A 17,893-nucleotide genomic window follows, 5' to 3' on the forward strand; every position below is an offset into this window, starting at 1 on the left:
TAAAACTCGAGCGTCACGACATTGCGAAGTGTCTGCTCTTGTTCCTCGTATCGTACTCACTCGAGTCAATCCGAGATGGCCCGAGTGAAGTTTCATGCAAATGTTTCGTACGGAAAAAAAAGTCGCGGCCGGGACGCGAAATTTTTGTCCCTCGTCATTTAAGGCAGAAGTCAACAGAGGGCGCGCTATACTCGGCGCTATACTCATGAATATTCAATCAGTTTCAGTTTCGACACTTTCTGAGTGTGTCACAAGTGGCCAAATCAATACATTCAACCCGCCTATTAAGGATACATTTTTTCCATTGTATCACAAACTAAAGCGGTCTCAAAATAAGAAAAAAATAATAATTCAACATTTTTGACACTTCGGCAATAAACCAGAATTTTCTCTCTTGAATGCTTAGGAGATTGAACATCGGTAGGCCTTTGCCTACCAAAATGTGTTACTTCCTAATCTTGTCAATTTTGAACCCTTTAACCATGTGGATTTCTTTTTCTTTGTTTTTCGTGTACTTTCATATACGATTCTGCCCATCTATGCCATATCAAGCACGGTCATTAAGTCGTTATTCTGTTCATGCACATCCATCCAATAGAACTGAGTATTAAAAAAAGAATATTGGTCTTTAAGATTGCATCATGAAATAATATTGGGGAACAAATAAAAATGAATTTTATTTGCATTAATTGCAAACTATTGCTTTAAATTAGTTCTAATTTAAAACCGTATTCTTATGTCATAAACAATAAAATTATAAAGAATGGTGTCATAAAAGATAAAATTATAAAGAATGGTCATGGTTGTACGTCAGAAGTACCTCATATTAAGGGGACAGTTTCACGGTTTTGTTTTTTTTGTTTTTGTTTTTGTTTTTGTTTTTGTTTTTGTTTTTTGTTTTTTGTTTTTTGTTTTGTTTTGTTTTTTTTTTTTGGGGGGGGGGGTTTTGGTTATTGTTCCCGGAACGAGGTTCCTTTAATTTTATTTAGGGAACACCCTAAGGGGACACTTTTTTGGTCCCGAAAGCGTGCCTTTCTATACTAGTATTTGGAGTGAGCCCTCTAGGCTCAAAACTCGAAGATTTCATTTAAAGTATATGCAATCATCACATGTAAACGTTATGAATGACTCAAGAGTTACTAAGGAAACCGTTTCCAGATAGAATACAATAGCCCCGTCATTTAGCATACAACACACATATCACCCCATGGTGATTACAGAACAATTGGGTTCAAACCTGAGTTCAATTCGCATTTCCGACTGAACGACCTTCAACTTCAAATTAGGCCTACTACCGATTCTTATTTTTCCCTTCTTTTTCTCTCTAAATCAAATTTGATATTTCAATAAAATTGTTGTTAATGCTAAACTATTTTTTTTTACACATTCACGTTTGTACAATATCAATTTATCTTATTACTTATTTATTTTAATTTGCTTTGTCTCATGGACCGAAAACTATTTATTTCAGAAGTCATTTTCTTATAATGAATAATATGTTATGTCTGGCCTTCCAGACTTTGATATATCTCTCAAAGTTACAATTAAAAAATTAAAGCGTATTTATATTCAAGTATTAATAATAAAATACACATTTATTATTATTATTATTATTATTATTTTATTAATTTTTAAAAAATATTATATATCTATCTATCCATACATTATTATTATTATTATTATTATTATTATTTTATTATTATTATAAATTCAATTGTTATTGAACAAGTAGATTTCATCAGAAAAATAGAACGATAACTTTTTGTCAACTAATATACATACCCCTAGTTTTGGTAGCAAATTGAATGATTTTTTATCTCTAAATCTGTAGTGTGCTAAAGACAATTTTCGAATATATTTTTATAATCATGTTCATTGGACCAAATAAATGCTGCGGTAGCAGCGGATTCATTCATTTTACTAAGAAAATTATTTTTGCATTGCTTAATCTTAATAATAAAAAATAAATTAAAAAAAAGGTTTCTAAATTATTATTAATACAAATCATATTATAATTTATTTTTTGAGGATTTATTCTTGATTTTGTTGGTCTGTTGTTAAATCTGCCATTCAAAAATGCATGGTTTGATAGTCCTTCCCAAACATGGAGGACGTATACAATGACATGTTGACGATATCATTGGCTAATAAGCGGAGGCGTGTTCATTTACGTAACTTCATTCTGACCAATCGTATTCCGCCTTCGATTAGGTTTTCGATGTTTTCCAGTTTTAGCCAGTCGCTATCGTGGTCGTGTTGTTTCTGAACTACCAACCAACGCATAAAACACAGGCTACTAGGCCTCCTGTCTGATGTTTCTTTTGGTTGAGTTACTGTAATGTTTTGTATGCGCTAGGCAAGCCTGTATGCTCTAGTATTACTTATCTTCACGTTTTGATAGACATCATAAAGCCTGATAAACGTTGTCTTCATTAAAATGAACATTTCTCTCAAGTATCAGGCTGTAGTGAGCCTGTCTGCCAAGCGCGCGAAGTTTAGGATTTCGAAAGTAGGCTTAGGCCTTCCTAGGTCTGGAACGAGATGTGTCCGCACACTTGAAGTATCTACAGCTAGCCCGTCAACTTGGAAACGATTTCGTTGCTCAGGAAGGGCAATTGACACAATTTATCCCAAACATGATGTCTTTGCTGAAAGGCACATTGGGCCACGGTCGTCTGACATTAACGAGATGCTTCAAACAGTCGGAGCAAAGGTAGGCTAGGCATATGCAGTTTTGGGTTAATAAATAAATTAATGTAGGCCTAGGCTAGCTACCTAGGCCCTTGGCCTTAGGCCTACCTATGTAGGCCTAGGCCCTAGGCCTATCTTATCTAGGGACCTAGGCCTAGGTTATTTTTGTTGGTCTAAATTTTTTTTTTTTTTGGGTGGGGGCCGGGGAGTTACGTTTTTTTAAACAATTAAAAAAAAAATTAATAGGATGATGACAAAAATTGAAGAAAAAAATTAAAAATTGGTCGAAAGGAAGGCAAACTATATTACTTTAAATTCCGAAACTAGGCCTAGGCCAACTAACTAGCCTAGCCGGCCCAATTAATATGTACTTTCAATCATCATAAAGTCTTAATCTATAATCTATTTGTCAGCATATCATTCAATTAGTATTCAACTTAATATCATTTCCTAATGATTCTTGCCTAAGGTAGAGGTATTCTTGAAGGTACAGTAGCCTAAATTTGGTGGCCTGGCATCAGGCTATGGAGAGGTTGGGCCTAGGCTAGGCCCAATGAAACTCTCAGACCTACTTAGTAATATTAATAATTATTTAAGTACTGAATCCTAAATAAATGCAATTTTTCTTATTTTTTCCATTTCCATATCTGTCCATGCAGTTAAAATACTTTACAGTATGACAAATGGTATTTAAGACTTTTTTTTATGATGCTTTTTTGTTTTTAAGGAATCCAAGTGGGATTTGGAACTGTTTAAAATTTTCTGATGATTTTGATTGGTTTTCCATAAACAGTTGTTGTGAATTTGACTCTTATTTTGATTACTATATTATGCTATTAACAGTGGACATGGGCATCACAATTTTTCAAATGGGAATTTCTCTATGCCTACATCTAGGGTATATATTCCATGTGAAGGCCCCATTTGTCAAGTAATATTTGTGTACTAGTGTACAATATTGAGAATTTAAATTCAATAACTAAATACCTAATTAAAAACATATCAATATATTCACGTAATTTACTTAAAAAAGAGTCATTGTTAGGATTGCAAAAGGCATTTTATTTTACATAAGCATTTATCAACTTTAAACGTATAATATTGTTGTCATTTCAACCATCATTCAGTGTGCATCATAGTGTTCTCTCCAGGATTGTTATGCACATTTGAAAATGTTCACCACCATATTCTGTGCACAAGGTGCAGGGTTACAACAATTGCATGTGTAAAAGATGATTTGATAAAGTTCCTGAAGAAAATTGCTGTTGTGCTGTAGAAGCCACATCCGGGAAATCTGCTTAAATGAGCTTCTAGCAAATCTAATTTTATTTTGTTGCGGCACTGAGACAATTGACAATACAGTAAAAGTATGCAAATACAGTAGAACCCTCCTTTGGGACACTCCCTATTAAAGGGACTTTTGTAGTCCCGAAGGTGTCCCCTTAATAGCGGTTCTACTGTATCATTAATTTGCCAGAGATGAGTTTGCTTGTAGGATTGCAGACTCCCGCAAATCCGGAGAAACTTGGAACCCTACAAATCATGCACATCAATAGTGAAATGTGTTGTTATTTAAAAAGAATTATACTTTTTTAATTATTATTTATTTGAAAAAATAATCTATTATTATGCAGTCTCTAGAAGACCTGACTAAATTGGCTGTGCCAGCTAACATCCTACTTGACGGTCCTCTTGCAATCGAACCAGCATTGTGTAAGTAATCCTATCAACCTTCTGTGAAAAAAAGATTTAAAGGCTTTGAAGATCAACTTTGCTAAGCTAGAAAAGTTTATATTTGATGTGTGTTCTTCGTTTATCTGATTTTAAATGTAGAAATCTATTGTAATTTGCATTGAGAATAAATTTTCCTTACAGTATTAACGAAGATAAAATTATTACAAAATTATTTTTAAAACCATTTAAAAAATACTGTATACTGTAGTATTGTTTTAGTAATAATTATTGAATTTGTAAATACTAATCGAACAGTGTAAACACAAATTACAGAATGGGCATAAATATAAGTGTGATTTAAAAAAATGAAAAAAATAAGAAAGTAGAAACAAGGATAGCCTAATATACAGGAGGCTAGTAATAAATAAAATAACCAATAATTTTTAACATGTTTGTTTTTTTTTTATGGATTATGTATTTTTACAGGTGAAAATGAAGCACTTGAAAAACTTAAAACGATGGTTGAACAGAACAAAATTTGGAGAAGTTACATAGGGCTTGGTTATTATAATTGCTTCACTCCTTACACGATACAGAGAAATATATTGGAAAATCCTGGATGGTGAGTATGCTTTTTAGTATCTTACTAGTGATAGATACTGTTCACAGTATTTATGCTGTTACTATAGGTACACATTAGCAGGAGAAAATTAGTTGTGGCTACAGAAATTTTCCAACTGGGGGGGTCCAACAAGTCATACAGGGGAGTCCAAACCAAGGAGCGTCGCCAGGGTTTTCGGAATATAAATCCCTGGTAGCTTTTATGTGGAGTTTTTATGGCTTTCTTAGTTCAGCCCAATATTGAGCTTTTAGTGTTAGACAGACCACAGTATTAGAGGTCGGTAATAAAAATAACGTAATTTGTATATTTGTATTTATGCAAATTAATATTGGTCCTATGACCTTGTTGTGGCGTCAAAGATGGGGTCCAGGCCTGTCTGACCAGGCCTCCCGTTTCCACTGCCACTGGTGAATGTTGATTATTGATGGATTATTCCATCCATTCTTTATTTGTATTAAATATGGTTACCTTACCCTTCAAAGAACTCTGTTTATAGTACCGATAATTGAACCACTTCTTTGGCCCACCTCCTTCATTATTTTTGAATCCCGTTTTTGAATCCCTTATCATAATTCTTATAGATTTCATTTCCTGGACCTGTAAACCCTTTATCCCAATTAAACCCTTCCTTATACCAATTGTGACCTGTTTGCTATCATATTCATCGTTGATTTTAAAGTCTCAGGACGGAATATAGTAAGAAAGTAAAGTCAATAAAAACTAGAGCAGTCACTCCATAGAGTGCATACCTCCACCTAGATTTGCCTTTGTTCATAAGATTCTTAAGGATTTTGTTTTGTTCTCACTCTTTACAATTTTATAATTTTTATGCCAAAGTTTGTTTTTCATTGTCTTTAAAATCAGTGATATATTGTAAATAACATACATAATTGCATAATATTTTCAAATACAAAAATTCTAACACCGTGTATTTTTTTAATGACAAAATGTTTGTTTTACGTGAATAAATAAGCCAGAGTAAACATAATGATGCAAAATGTTTTAAGTTCCTTTTTCCTTTTGTACTACAATATCTAATTCTAAGTTCCAGTTCAAAAAGTTTGTTCATAAATATAATATATTTATAAATGCCTGAAGGTCAACTCTGCTTCCTGTTTTTGTATTTGATCAGGGTCATTATGGTAGTTAATATCAGGCATTATGTATTTGATTTAAAACTTAAAATTGACGAATTATAACCAGATTCAGCACCTACAATATAAAGTGCAAAGTAAGGGAATGTAAAAAAAAATAATCCTCTCCCTACTTAAAAATAAAAATCACCCGACCATTTTTTGCCAAAACTCACAAAAATGTCGTCTTTCTGGCCATAATTCAACTTCAGTTAGGCCTAGGCTTTTTTAGGGTAATTATTTATTCTTTCAGTTGCTTGTTCATATATATTCCACCAGATCAAACGCTACACTGGAAGATCTGGCAAAGTCAGCCACCATTTGCATAGGCCTTGCATTCCATGGTGGATTTGAAGACTTGGCATGTATCAATGGGGTGGTTTCATTACTGATTTTTTTTTTTATTTTTTTTTTTTAAACCTCCCTCCCTACCAATTTTTTTAAAAAAAAAGAGGATAATCAACAACTTTTTTTTCCATGGCTTAAACTATAAAGACAGGTCCAGGCTATCAAATTTCATTTGATAAAAAACCTGTAACATGCCAAAATATGACCATTATAGACACATCATTACTATATATGGGCATACAACAGTTTTTTGTCCAAAATATGACCATATATAGGTACATCATTATTCTATATGGGCATACAACTGTTTTTTGTCCAAAACTCACCTCTTCACTAAAAGTTTTGCTGAATTCCTTTAAGACACTTTTTACCACTATTTTGTTTTTTCCTTCTTTTTCCATTAACTGCTTAGCTAGACACTGCCATCACTTGAGCACCTGTGAGTCATGCATCGGCGGGCTTTACGCCTTAAATTGCCAATAAACGGTGCGGTGTTGGTTTGGTTCGTTTAGGCGTTTTCTTTTTTCTTTGTTAGCCTGGTTTCATGGTTTTTTTTATTCTCTTGTCCGTTTCCTTCCGTTGTTGTGAAGCGCCTCGAGGTTGGTCTAACGGGAGGCGCTATACAAATCGCAAATTATTATTATTATTATTATATATTATTATTATTATATATAAGCACATCATTACTATATATGGGCATACAACAGTTTTTTGTCAAAGAAAATTGGATTGTTTGGACATAGCATAAATATATTGTAAGTCAATCGAAAAAATATTAATACATACTGTAATAAATGTGTGGTTTTATTTTGTATGTATAATTCATTTTTTGATTGACTCTACCATCAGGCATTAGGTAATTTAAATCTACTTCAATTAAATTTTTTGAAACATCTTGTCTATTAACTCAATTCTTTGATGAAAAAATATTAATGCGTACTGTAATAAATGTGTGGTTTCATTTTGTATGCATAATTCATTTTTTGATTGACTCTACCATCCGGCATTAGGTTATTTAAATTTACTTCAATTAATTTTTTTGAAACGTAAAGGCTTATAAAGACTACCACAATGTATTTGACAAAACACATGTGGCATGCCTAATATGTTCATGATGACATCACATCATATGACCATATATAGGCACATCATGACTATATATGGGCATGCAACAATTTTTTGTCAAAGAAAATTTGATAGTCAAGATAGGACTTTAGAAATCAGAGAGAGAGAGAGAGAAGCGGTTTGGCGCTGCAGGTACGGTTTGGTTTCCCAACCCCAAGGTCGGGGTTTCAATCCCTCGCTGTGCATTTCGCTTGTTTCCTTGAGCAAGACACTTTATCTGCATTGCTTCCCTTCACCCAGGAGTATAAATGGATACCTGGTGGGGTTACCTGCTCCTGCGCTGATTACCAGCAACACTTAGCATGTGGACCCAATGACCAGGAAAAAAGAACTTCAGCGGTTCGTAACTGAAAAGAAAGGCGCTATACAAGTAACAAGTAACGTCTTGTCTACCAACTCCATTCAACAAATTTGGTTCATGAATAATTTGTTTTGCATTGGAAAAGAAACTCTATCTTAGTACAATAAACTAATTGAGATGGACATCTTGTGGAAGTGAAAGGAACCAATTGAATATGTTGAACTGTCGTCAGGGAGCCTAAATATGGCTGAATCATCAACAGTTTAACACTTCGTTCTTTAAAAAAATTATACAATTAATTTGGTAAAATGTGCTTCCTTATGATATATGTACAGCATCATATCTGTGCTTGATTTTAGTTTTTCAATTCAAATTGTGTATACCCACTATACAGTATGTAGATGAGGCTTTGTTTTTAAGATTGATTTGTAAATAAAAATAGACAAAAAACAAAATTTAATCTTTTAAATTATTATTTGTCGTACAGTATCATCATTTATTTCCATCTTTTCAAATTTACAAAAATGAACACAACAATACAAATAGACTCTGCACCATTGTTCTGTGTTTTAAATTTAATATTATACTTTAATATTCTTTTTTAATGACTGAAATGCAGGACTACCCAATACACGCCATACCAACCTGAGGTAGCGCAAGGCCGATTGGAATCGCTACTAAATTACCAAACTATGGTGGTGGACCTGACTGGCCTAGAAATAGCCAATGCATCACTATTAGACGAGGGGACAGCTGCAGCAGAGGCAATGGGCCTAGCTTACAGGTACTGTATTTGTTGATGCTTAGGTTGCTTTTGGAACAGTAGGCCTAGGGATTTGTATATTATGTAAACATTATATGTTTTGTTTTTTACTGACTGAGCAACTGGGCTTACCTGTGCAGTATTGCCGCTTAAATTACAAATTTTTCAAGTTCTATTAAATTGACAACTATTTGTGTATGTAAGGCCTTTCCAACCTTCATATGATATTAGTATTATTAATTGTCTGAGAAATCTGTCCTGATTTAAAAAGCAATGAGGCACAGTGGGTACTGTGTACTCTTAAATAAACCATGTAAAGATTACTTACAGTGAAGCCAAGAAGCTTCTTTGTGCATTTTCGAGAGCAGTGCCTTGTAAAAAATGATTTGTGGTGTATGGTGCCTTATGTCGAGAGCAGCCCTCTTTTTTTTTATCATGTTTTTTGATCATTCTTGGTTCTCATATTGGATCTTGGGTGCTTTATATGTGATTGTAGACACAATTATTCCTTTTGGCATCGGATAATACTTGTGTTATATACATAAGTGAGCATATTTAATGTATATCATGGTTCATTTGGTTTTTACAGTATACTAATTGTTGAATTCTCAGGATATGTATAATGTGGGTATATGCAAAAGTTATTTGTTGGAATTTCAGAAATGTCATGAAATGTCAATGTCAAAACACATGGTGTTGCATGTATACACAAATACAAATATTAAAATCTAAAGTGGGACTATAATTTCTAAACTGAAAATTGAAAATTTGAATTCTATATAAATATAAAAATGGGGAAAAACACACTGATTTAATTGTTATCAAAAAAGTGTCATGAAAAACAAATAAGAAGAAAGAAAGGGTCCACTTTCCAAAACCTCTCCATAGGATTAGTGTGTAATATGGTGTAAATCACATGAACGTTTGAAGCAAATTCCTTCTAAAAAAAGACCATTTGGCTGTGTTAATATTTACTTAGTTGAATTTTCTTATTCCAGACATAATAAAAGACGAAAATTTTTCATTGATGACAAGTGCCACCCTCAAACACTGGCTGTTGTTCGCACAAGAGCAGAGTGAGTATTGACCTTCATTAAGTTAAAAAAAAAAAACACCAGATGATCCAGTGGATATTACTCTATGGTCAGTCAAGGAATCTCCAGCTGAATTTATGCCAGCCACTGTGGTGATCCTTTGTATCCCTATTACAATTTTATTTTAGCTAGAGTAATGAAATTCAAGTATGATATGTTGTGCACTAGTTTTTGGAAGACATATAGCTGTTGATCTTTGCACAATAAGGCCAGCCTGCCGCTTTAACACAGTATACTGTCCGTAGAACCTCGAGTACTGTAGATGCCCCATGAGCAAATCTCGAGAAGAAGCCCATCTCGAAAAGAAGCCCCCTCCTCTCTTCACTTTGCAGAAGTAGTCTTGAAAAGTTGCCCTTCTCGAAAAAGAAACCCATGGGCTTATAATCAAGATAATAATATTGGCTTTCAATATTATACTTTCAACCTTACATTCAGACTGTACCAATGTTATGTTTGATGATTATGATAATGTGTCGATATTAATAGTATTTTATTATACCAGCATTGTTAAAATTATTTTAAATAAAATATTAAACAGAATTTTTGAATCCCATAGTTGAAAAATGTTGTATAGTAGCAATTTCAAAATTTATAGCATTCATTTTTAAAAGAAGCCTTTCTTTTTAGTTTGCAAAATTAATTTCAAAAAACCTCTCAAAAAGAAGACCATCTTGGAAAAGAAGCCCATTCAAGGGTACTAATAAAATGAAGCCCAGGGCTTCTATTCAAAGTTGTAGTTGTAGTGTTCTTTGTAAAAGAGTACTCGATTTATGTCCTTTTTGTGCCAACTATTTACCAGTATCGCTAGAAGGCTCCACTGAAAATCAGTTCTTGAACTAAATGTTTTTTATCCTTGGTAAGTTTCAGATTAAACCATTATCTGTCCATATGCAGCATACTGTTGCTTCTTGGTATTTGTGTAGATTATAGTACTAAACATAGAGGATTCCCATTCCAGCTTGTCCCAGAAAATCACCTTATAATATTCAAGGACAATATGAAATAATTGCTTTATAAACTCAGTCTCATTACGAGGCTTGAGATATTATTTAGTAGTGAGGAAAAACCTCTGGTATTTGACTAAGCATCATAAACCACCAAGTTTTTTTTTGTTGAGTTTATAATTATGAGTAATCCATTATGACCAGAAAATCCACAGAAGCAAGTGAAATAAAACTACTAGCAAGTATTGACAAAATACAAATTGTGAGATTCAAAGTTTTCCCATGTTTTGGGTCATACCATTCATTGTTTTGTGTTAGAAAATTTAATTGGCTGGCAATCAAATTGAAAGATGTTCATAGTAAAGCCTCATTCCAGACTACCACAATGTATTTGACAAAAACCATGTGGCATGTCTAAATATGTTCATGATGACATCACATCATATGACCATATATAGGTACATCATGACTATATATGGGCATACAATAATTTTTTGACAATTTGATAGTCAAGATAGGACTTTAGAAGTCAGAATGAGAGAGATAGATAGAAGCGGTTTGGCACAGCGGGTAAGGTTTGGTTTCCCAACCCTGAGGTCGGGGTTTCCATCCCTCGCTGTGCATTTTGCTTGTGTCCTTGAGCAAGACATTTTATCTGCATTGCTTCTCTCCACCCAGGAGTATAAATGGGTATCTGGTGGGGTTACCTGCTCCTGCGCTGATTACCAGCAGCAACACCTAGCATGTGGACCCAATGACCAGGGAAAAAGAACTTCAGCGCTTCGTAACTGAAAAGAAAGGCGCTATACAAATAACAAGTAACTAGTAACAAGATAACCTCTTCGTAATGCCACTCCACTAAACTAAATATTCTTTAAAGCCCCATCCTCGGCAAAATTTCACTAAAAAATAATTTTTTTAGAAAAAATGCATATTTATTTATTATAAACAATGGAAAAATATTGGCATAAATTTTAGTTTTACGCAAAAGAATAAAAAAAAAGTGAGAAATACAGACTATTTCTCATAGGAGATTACCATTTTCTGGACGAATTCTTTGTTACTAGGCAAATTCAGAGGTTGTAGATCGCATCTGCTGGAATGATCTCGCTTTTATGTATACTTTATACAGTCAATAAAGTGTGCCTTCTCTAATGAAATCGGTTTTTGTACTTCGCATACTCGCACACTGCGATCGATCGAGTAGGACGTTTGTTTAATTGTCAAAATCTCGGTCAGAATCGTTTTTTTAACAATTTGAAATAATTCTTATGAAATATTATATTTCACAAGTGTCAATACTAGCATCGGAAAATATCATGTCGGCCGTTTTTATGTGTGATAACAGAACCTAAATCGAGTTAATGCTAGGGCTAGCCTAGCGGTGTTGGATAGGCTAATGTTTTCAGTGCCTACTATACTGTATTTCTTCAGACCTATCGCAAAATCAAACATGAAAAATCCATCCGCATTTATTTTTTGTGTGGAACAAAAAAAATCAAATTTCAGTATTATTTTACATTTTTTTCATGTTTAGGAATGTTGAAATTCAGTTAAGTTAGCAATTTTGTATTACATTTATAAATCTTTATAACATATATAGAAATCAGATTTTTCTTAACAACTGAAATCTGGCCGGGAATGGGGCTTTAAACCCTCCTGCAAATAATCAATAATCAAACATTTGATTTCACAATGCCTTGTCTTCTTTGGGTAAATACAAAACCTGTTTTTAATTCAGTTTTATCTTGACCTTATGGTTTTTAACTTCATTGTGTTTTGTGGTATTTTGATATGTTTACCAGCTTCCCACTGGTTAGCAATATATACTTAGCATTACATCCCGCAGACATAATTATTCTTGTACAGTACTTATCTGCTGGATTGTAAAAATATCTACCCCTTCAAAATATGACAATCACTGTGAAAAGGTTTTTGTTGTTGTTAAAGATTATTTAACAACCTATTGTAGTACAGAAGCAAGGAAGTTTAATGCATTAAATGAGAGTGAACAGGAAATTATTAAATTACAATTTTGTTGAAAAACTCTTGGACAGTAAAATAGCATAATATATATGGTGACAGTCTTTCTTGTAGATCTAAACGATATGTAATGATTGAAACAGTATACTGCTGTAGCAACTCTGTACTCTTCTTAATGTCTAGAGTCTCCTAAACAAAGTGTGTAGACTTTCTCTCAACATTCTTTGAAGTTTTCTTTTGAATAATAAGTAAACTGTCCAGGAGTTTCATGTTGCAGCCAAACTAGTATCAGCCAAATCTGGCACATCATTTTAAAATTAAGAATGGGGACGTCTCTTAGTATAGGCTTACCATGGATTTTTATAAATTGAAATTTGGAAGGTTTACTTGCCATTATGTGTAATTAATTACTTGATTAATTTGTTTATCACAAATTTTACAACTTGTCCAATGGGAAAATTGTACACTTGTTGGTCTTATCTCAGTTGCTAAAGTATATGATCAGTAGTAGGTTATTAGTCTTGGGTCAGAAACCTATAATGTGGACAGTTCATTTTTCTTAATTAACTATCATTACATTTATTTTATTCCTGTCAGCTATATAAACATTAAATAATACAAAATGAAAAGACAACTACAAAGAGACATAAGCGATGAAAAACTACGAGCGTGCCTCTCCAACTCCTACTTCCATATAAACTAAAACAAACAAAAAACTTAAGCCTAACATTGCACACACTCAATATTAATTCTACAATTAAAAAAGGCAGTAAAAACCAACCCAAATTCTTTCACCCGACCCAAAAATAATACCCGTCAATTCAAAATAATCAATTATTTATTTTACAATTAGATGTTAAAAACTATGTTACATTAATATAAAAAATATAACTATAGTTTAAAAAATTACTACTTAGACCTAATAATATTGCACATTAAATAAAGCTAGTCCCAAAGGAAATAAATAACTAAAATTTAAAATTACATCTTACTTACACATGTGTTTAGAACTGCACTAACAAATTGACTTGATTATTTCATAATATTTTTAGAGCTCTTGGTATTGAGGTAATTGAAGTAGACATTAACGACATGGATCTAAGTAACCGCGATATATCAGGAGTGCTCTTCCAATACCCTGGCACTGATGGCAGTATAGTTGACCTCACCCATATGGTTCAAGATGCACATAGCAACGGAGTAAGTTTTCACCTCTGTCACTCTTTATTGGTACTCCCTTAGCATACGTGCTCTCTATCATACCATGATATCAGGGTTTCCAATTCGGATGAAGGCACATCCAGGAGATGTGATTAAATGACCTTTCTTAACTGTAAGACATTTATTTGGGATGAGAGACTGCAGAATGTATTTTATCAATAATTTTATGCTCTAAAGCCGGGCAATTACTGGGTTGTACAATGGTTGTACAACCGTCAGCTGATATTAATAACAATCCGTTTCGTGCGCATTGCACTGTTGCATTTTCCATAGAATTGCGGCGGCCGTCGGATGTAGTGAGTTGCCAAAAACCTGTTTAGAAAATATCCAACATTGTTTATGAGCCAGTCTCCAATCAAGTCATAAATACTACCAGTATTTACATGTTCGTTTCACTAACATTTATTTTGTGTAGGCCCGTAGTACCAGTATAAAAGGTTGAAAAGTGCATGAACTCTGTCTAATTTTTCGAATTATTTTTGTAAGGCGACACTTTTTTTATACCATGTTTTGTGAATATATCTTTTTAAAGGTTGTCAGGGGAGGATGGGAAAAAAAATAAAAATGTTTTCTTATTAATTTTAGCAAATGGTTTTGCCAAAAACATCCAGACAGTAGAGAAAATAAAAATAACATTTTATTGGTGAATGTAAACATTATAGTAATGGTATGATTAAATGATTTAAATAAAATGTATATTTAATTAGGAAGAAATACGCATCTCATATATTTGGGGATTTAAAGGAAGTGGCACACATAATAAAATTAAGGAAAAACTTTTATTGTTTTCTGAAATTTACATTTCTTAGTGGCAGCAGGTGTCCTAATTGACCAAAAATAAAATTTGTTATTCAAAATCATCATTATTGGCAGGCGGTGCGTTCGCTAAACAAGGTATGACATAAGTCTCACCTGAGATGTCAAAACCCTAGATATGATCTTTGTTTTCCTAACATTTTAATTTTATTAATCAAAATCAGTTAATAATACTATTTTTTTTTTTTTTTCTTTTACGTTATTAAATAAGTAAAAATAAGTGGTGGGTTTCCTATTGACGGATGACAGTAGTAAATAATATAATTAAATTAGAAAACTTCTCTGAATTTGTCTTTATAGACATTAGCAATCTGTGCGACTGATCTACTAGCCCTCACAGTACTACGATCTCCAGGGGAGCTAGGTATGGATATCGCTTTAGGCAGCAGTCAGCGTTTTGGCGTACCTTTGGGATATGGCGGACCTCATGCTGCTTTCTTTGCTGTACGAGATAAATTTAAACGAATGATGCCTGGGAGGATGGTAGGTGTAACAAGGTAAGACTTCAGTCAGACTGTTGTTTTTGGAATGATGTGTAAAGCGCCTCTTTATGGCTGCTAGGTAGTCACAGACCACACCCATACACAATTCAGCAGAATGACGCTGCAAGGTATGGGGTTATTCTCTTACCTTTACCCTCAAGCCAGGCTTCACTCAAGCTCATGTTTGACCTGGGTTGACCTAACTTAACAAGCATTGACTTTGCATCACTAACTGTGAGTGTCTAATTTTGGCAACAGCCTACAGTGAGACAGTAGAATCATAGACCAGTATCAAGCCAGGTCAATCCAGAGTCAACCTAGCAATTTTGGCTGAGTTGAGCTGTCTTGGGTGAGAGCAAAAAGTAAACCTAGGCTGGTTCAGATCACAAATTTATCAACCGGGATGAGTCAAGCCTGACTTGACTCTCTAGCCTGACTATAGCTTAAGTATTTTTTGTGAACATCCAACAAGCAAATGACTGACAGCTAGAGATCATTTCATGATTATTATAATTTAATGGTTTGGCCTTGAAACTTACTTTGTATAGCAATTGAATGGTAATCCAACAATCCTGGGTTTAAATCAGATGGGATCAATGTGTTTTTTCCAACCGAAAAACCAGTAATTCATTATAATTGTATTATAGGGTATATACTGTAACTAATGGAGTTTTTTTTTCTTTATCTTACTATTTTATTTAATATATAATTATTTGAAGATTTAATATGTATAATTTATCAATTAGCATTGTGCAATACCTTGAGTAAAACTTATTTTTAATGGGGAAATCCAGGGTATTATACCAGACTGTAGCCTTATGCTAGGAAAAACTGCAATTTCCATATCTTGTTTTACTCACAATCAGTATGTCATTGCTCTAGTGATAAAAAATGTTTTTTTCTTATAGATTTAATTTTTTTTCGTTCCCTTTAAATGTAGGGACTTTGCAGGGAAAAATGCCTTACGATTAGCATTACAAACCAGAGAACAACATATCCGCAGAGATAAGGCAACTAGTAACATATGTACAGCACAGGTAATGCTAATATATTTGTACTTTCATGGCACCCTTCACACAATATGCATAATGAGATTGATAATTACTACCATACCAGATTATACTTTGGCTATTATTGTGTAGTTGTATTATTGATAACCTTGAAAAGGTTAATTAATTTTGAAATGCTGTTTTTCTGCATTTTAAACTTCTCATTCAGAAAACAGCAATATTTAAAATAAAAACCATAATAATTACAAATAATAATAATAATAATAATAATAATAATAATAATAATAATAATAATAATAATAATAATAATAATAATGAAAGATAAACATCAACAGCAACAATATTTTTCTTATGAAATTAATAAAAACAACCTTTTTGGTACTGGGGTCTTTAATTTGTAAGGCCATGTTTTGTGTTTTGCAGTAATGAGGTTGGTAAATTTGCTATCATATACCAGATTATGCTTTGACTAACAAAATAAAAATCTGTTTATTGTGTAGTTGTTATGTTTGATTACCTTGAAAAGCATAGTTAATATTAAAATGCTGATTTTTAAACTGCTCATTTTGAAATTAAATTATTGTTGGTTAAGGGGAATATCTGTTATTTTCCCCTTAACGTCATTGTTTTAATGGTTCTCTAATTTCTCCATTTCCTAAGTTCCCCTTAAGGTAAGTTTTAGTAACATAATAATAATAATAATGATAATGATAATGATAATGATAATAATAATAATAAGGAAACCAATAATAATAAAAATAATAATGAAAGATAAACATCAACAACAATATAATATTGCTATAAAATTAATATAAACAGCCTTTTTGGTGTTGGGATCTTTAATTTGTAAGGCCATGCTTCCAAGAAACACTGCAGTGATCCTGCTAATCTGAATTGGCTTATGGCCAACGCGCTTACCACCACCACCAACACCACCACTAATTTCATCTGCTGTTGTGTAAATACCCCAACATTTAGGCCTATGAGCCATGCTCTTTCGACTATTACATTTTCTTCACTAAAACCATTCGTTTATCTTCGATTAAAAAAGTGCCCCTTGAATTTTCCAATTTCCCATAAGCACCCCTTCAATTTTCATCTATTTCCATAAGCGCCCCCTAAATTTCCACTTGGTTTTCATATGTGCCCCGTTTGAATAAGTGCCCCTCAAAAAGAGTAAAAAAATATTTTAAGCGCCCAGGCGCTTATTCGTGCAAGTACGGTATGTTCAATTTGTTTTTATTGATAACATATCGTCTACTTTGTCTTTTTTACTGCAGTTTGAATGGATTAGTTTTACTCATTATAAGTATACATAATTATGAGATTAATCATTCATGATATGATGTACATTTCTATCTCACGAGTACATAATGATGTAAATATTTACTCTAGCTTACAAAGCACTGTAGAAAAAGGAAGTGGTTTTTGATATTGTCATTAAAAGTGCAAATTAAATGCAGCATTTTATTAATTTGTTATCTTAAAAAACAGTAGTTCAAGTTCATAATTTTTTTTAGAAAACTTTTATTGCAAAAAACATATCTATAACATGTGTTTTTTTTTTAGCTTCACTGGATGAAATACAGCTGGTTTTGTGCTTGAAAACAGTGTAATTTTGTTTGCACTTCATGGAATTTATTTATATACTTTATACTCATAGATTATACAATCCATTCGTTTTTA

The 17,893-nt window shown here is 32.9% G+C and overlaps 1 protein-coding gene across 1 annotated transcript in view; it reads left to right on the top strand.

Annotated features, from left to right (window-relative positions):
• The first annotated feature begins 2,236 nt into the window (after positions 1-2,236).
• Positions 2,237-17,893, top strand: part of LOC117125055 (glycine dehydrogenase (decarboxylating), mitochondrial-like) — a 27,101-nt gene continuing 11,444 nt past the window's right edge. The window contains 8 exon segments of the mRNA XM_033271423.1: positions 2,237-2,713; positions 4,326-4,404; positions 4,852-4,987; positions 8,514-8,678; positions 9,656-9,733; positions 13,731-13,878; positions 15,016-15,212; positions 16,138-16,234. Of these exon segments, the coding sequence (XP_033127314.1) occupies positions 2,438-2,713; positions 4,326-4,404; positions 4,852-4,987; positions 8,514-8,678; positions 9,656-9,733; positions 13,731-13,878; positions 15,016-15,212; positions 16,138-16,234 (1,176 nt within the window). The 5' untranslated portion in view covers positions 2,237-2,437.

The sequence above is a fragment of the Anneissia japonica genome, unplaced genomic scaffold (assembly GCF_011630105.1).
Source record: "Anneissia japonica isolate Jap-2015-1 unplaced genomic scaffold, ASM1163010v1 scaffold9_len2422644_cov172, whole genome shotgun sequence".
Lineage (NCBI taxonomy): Eukaryota > Metazoa > Echinodermata > Crinoidea > Comatulida > Comatulidae > Anneissia > Anneissia japonica.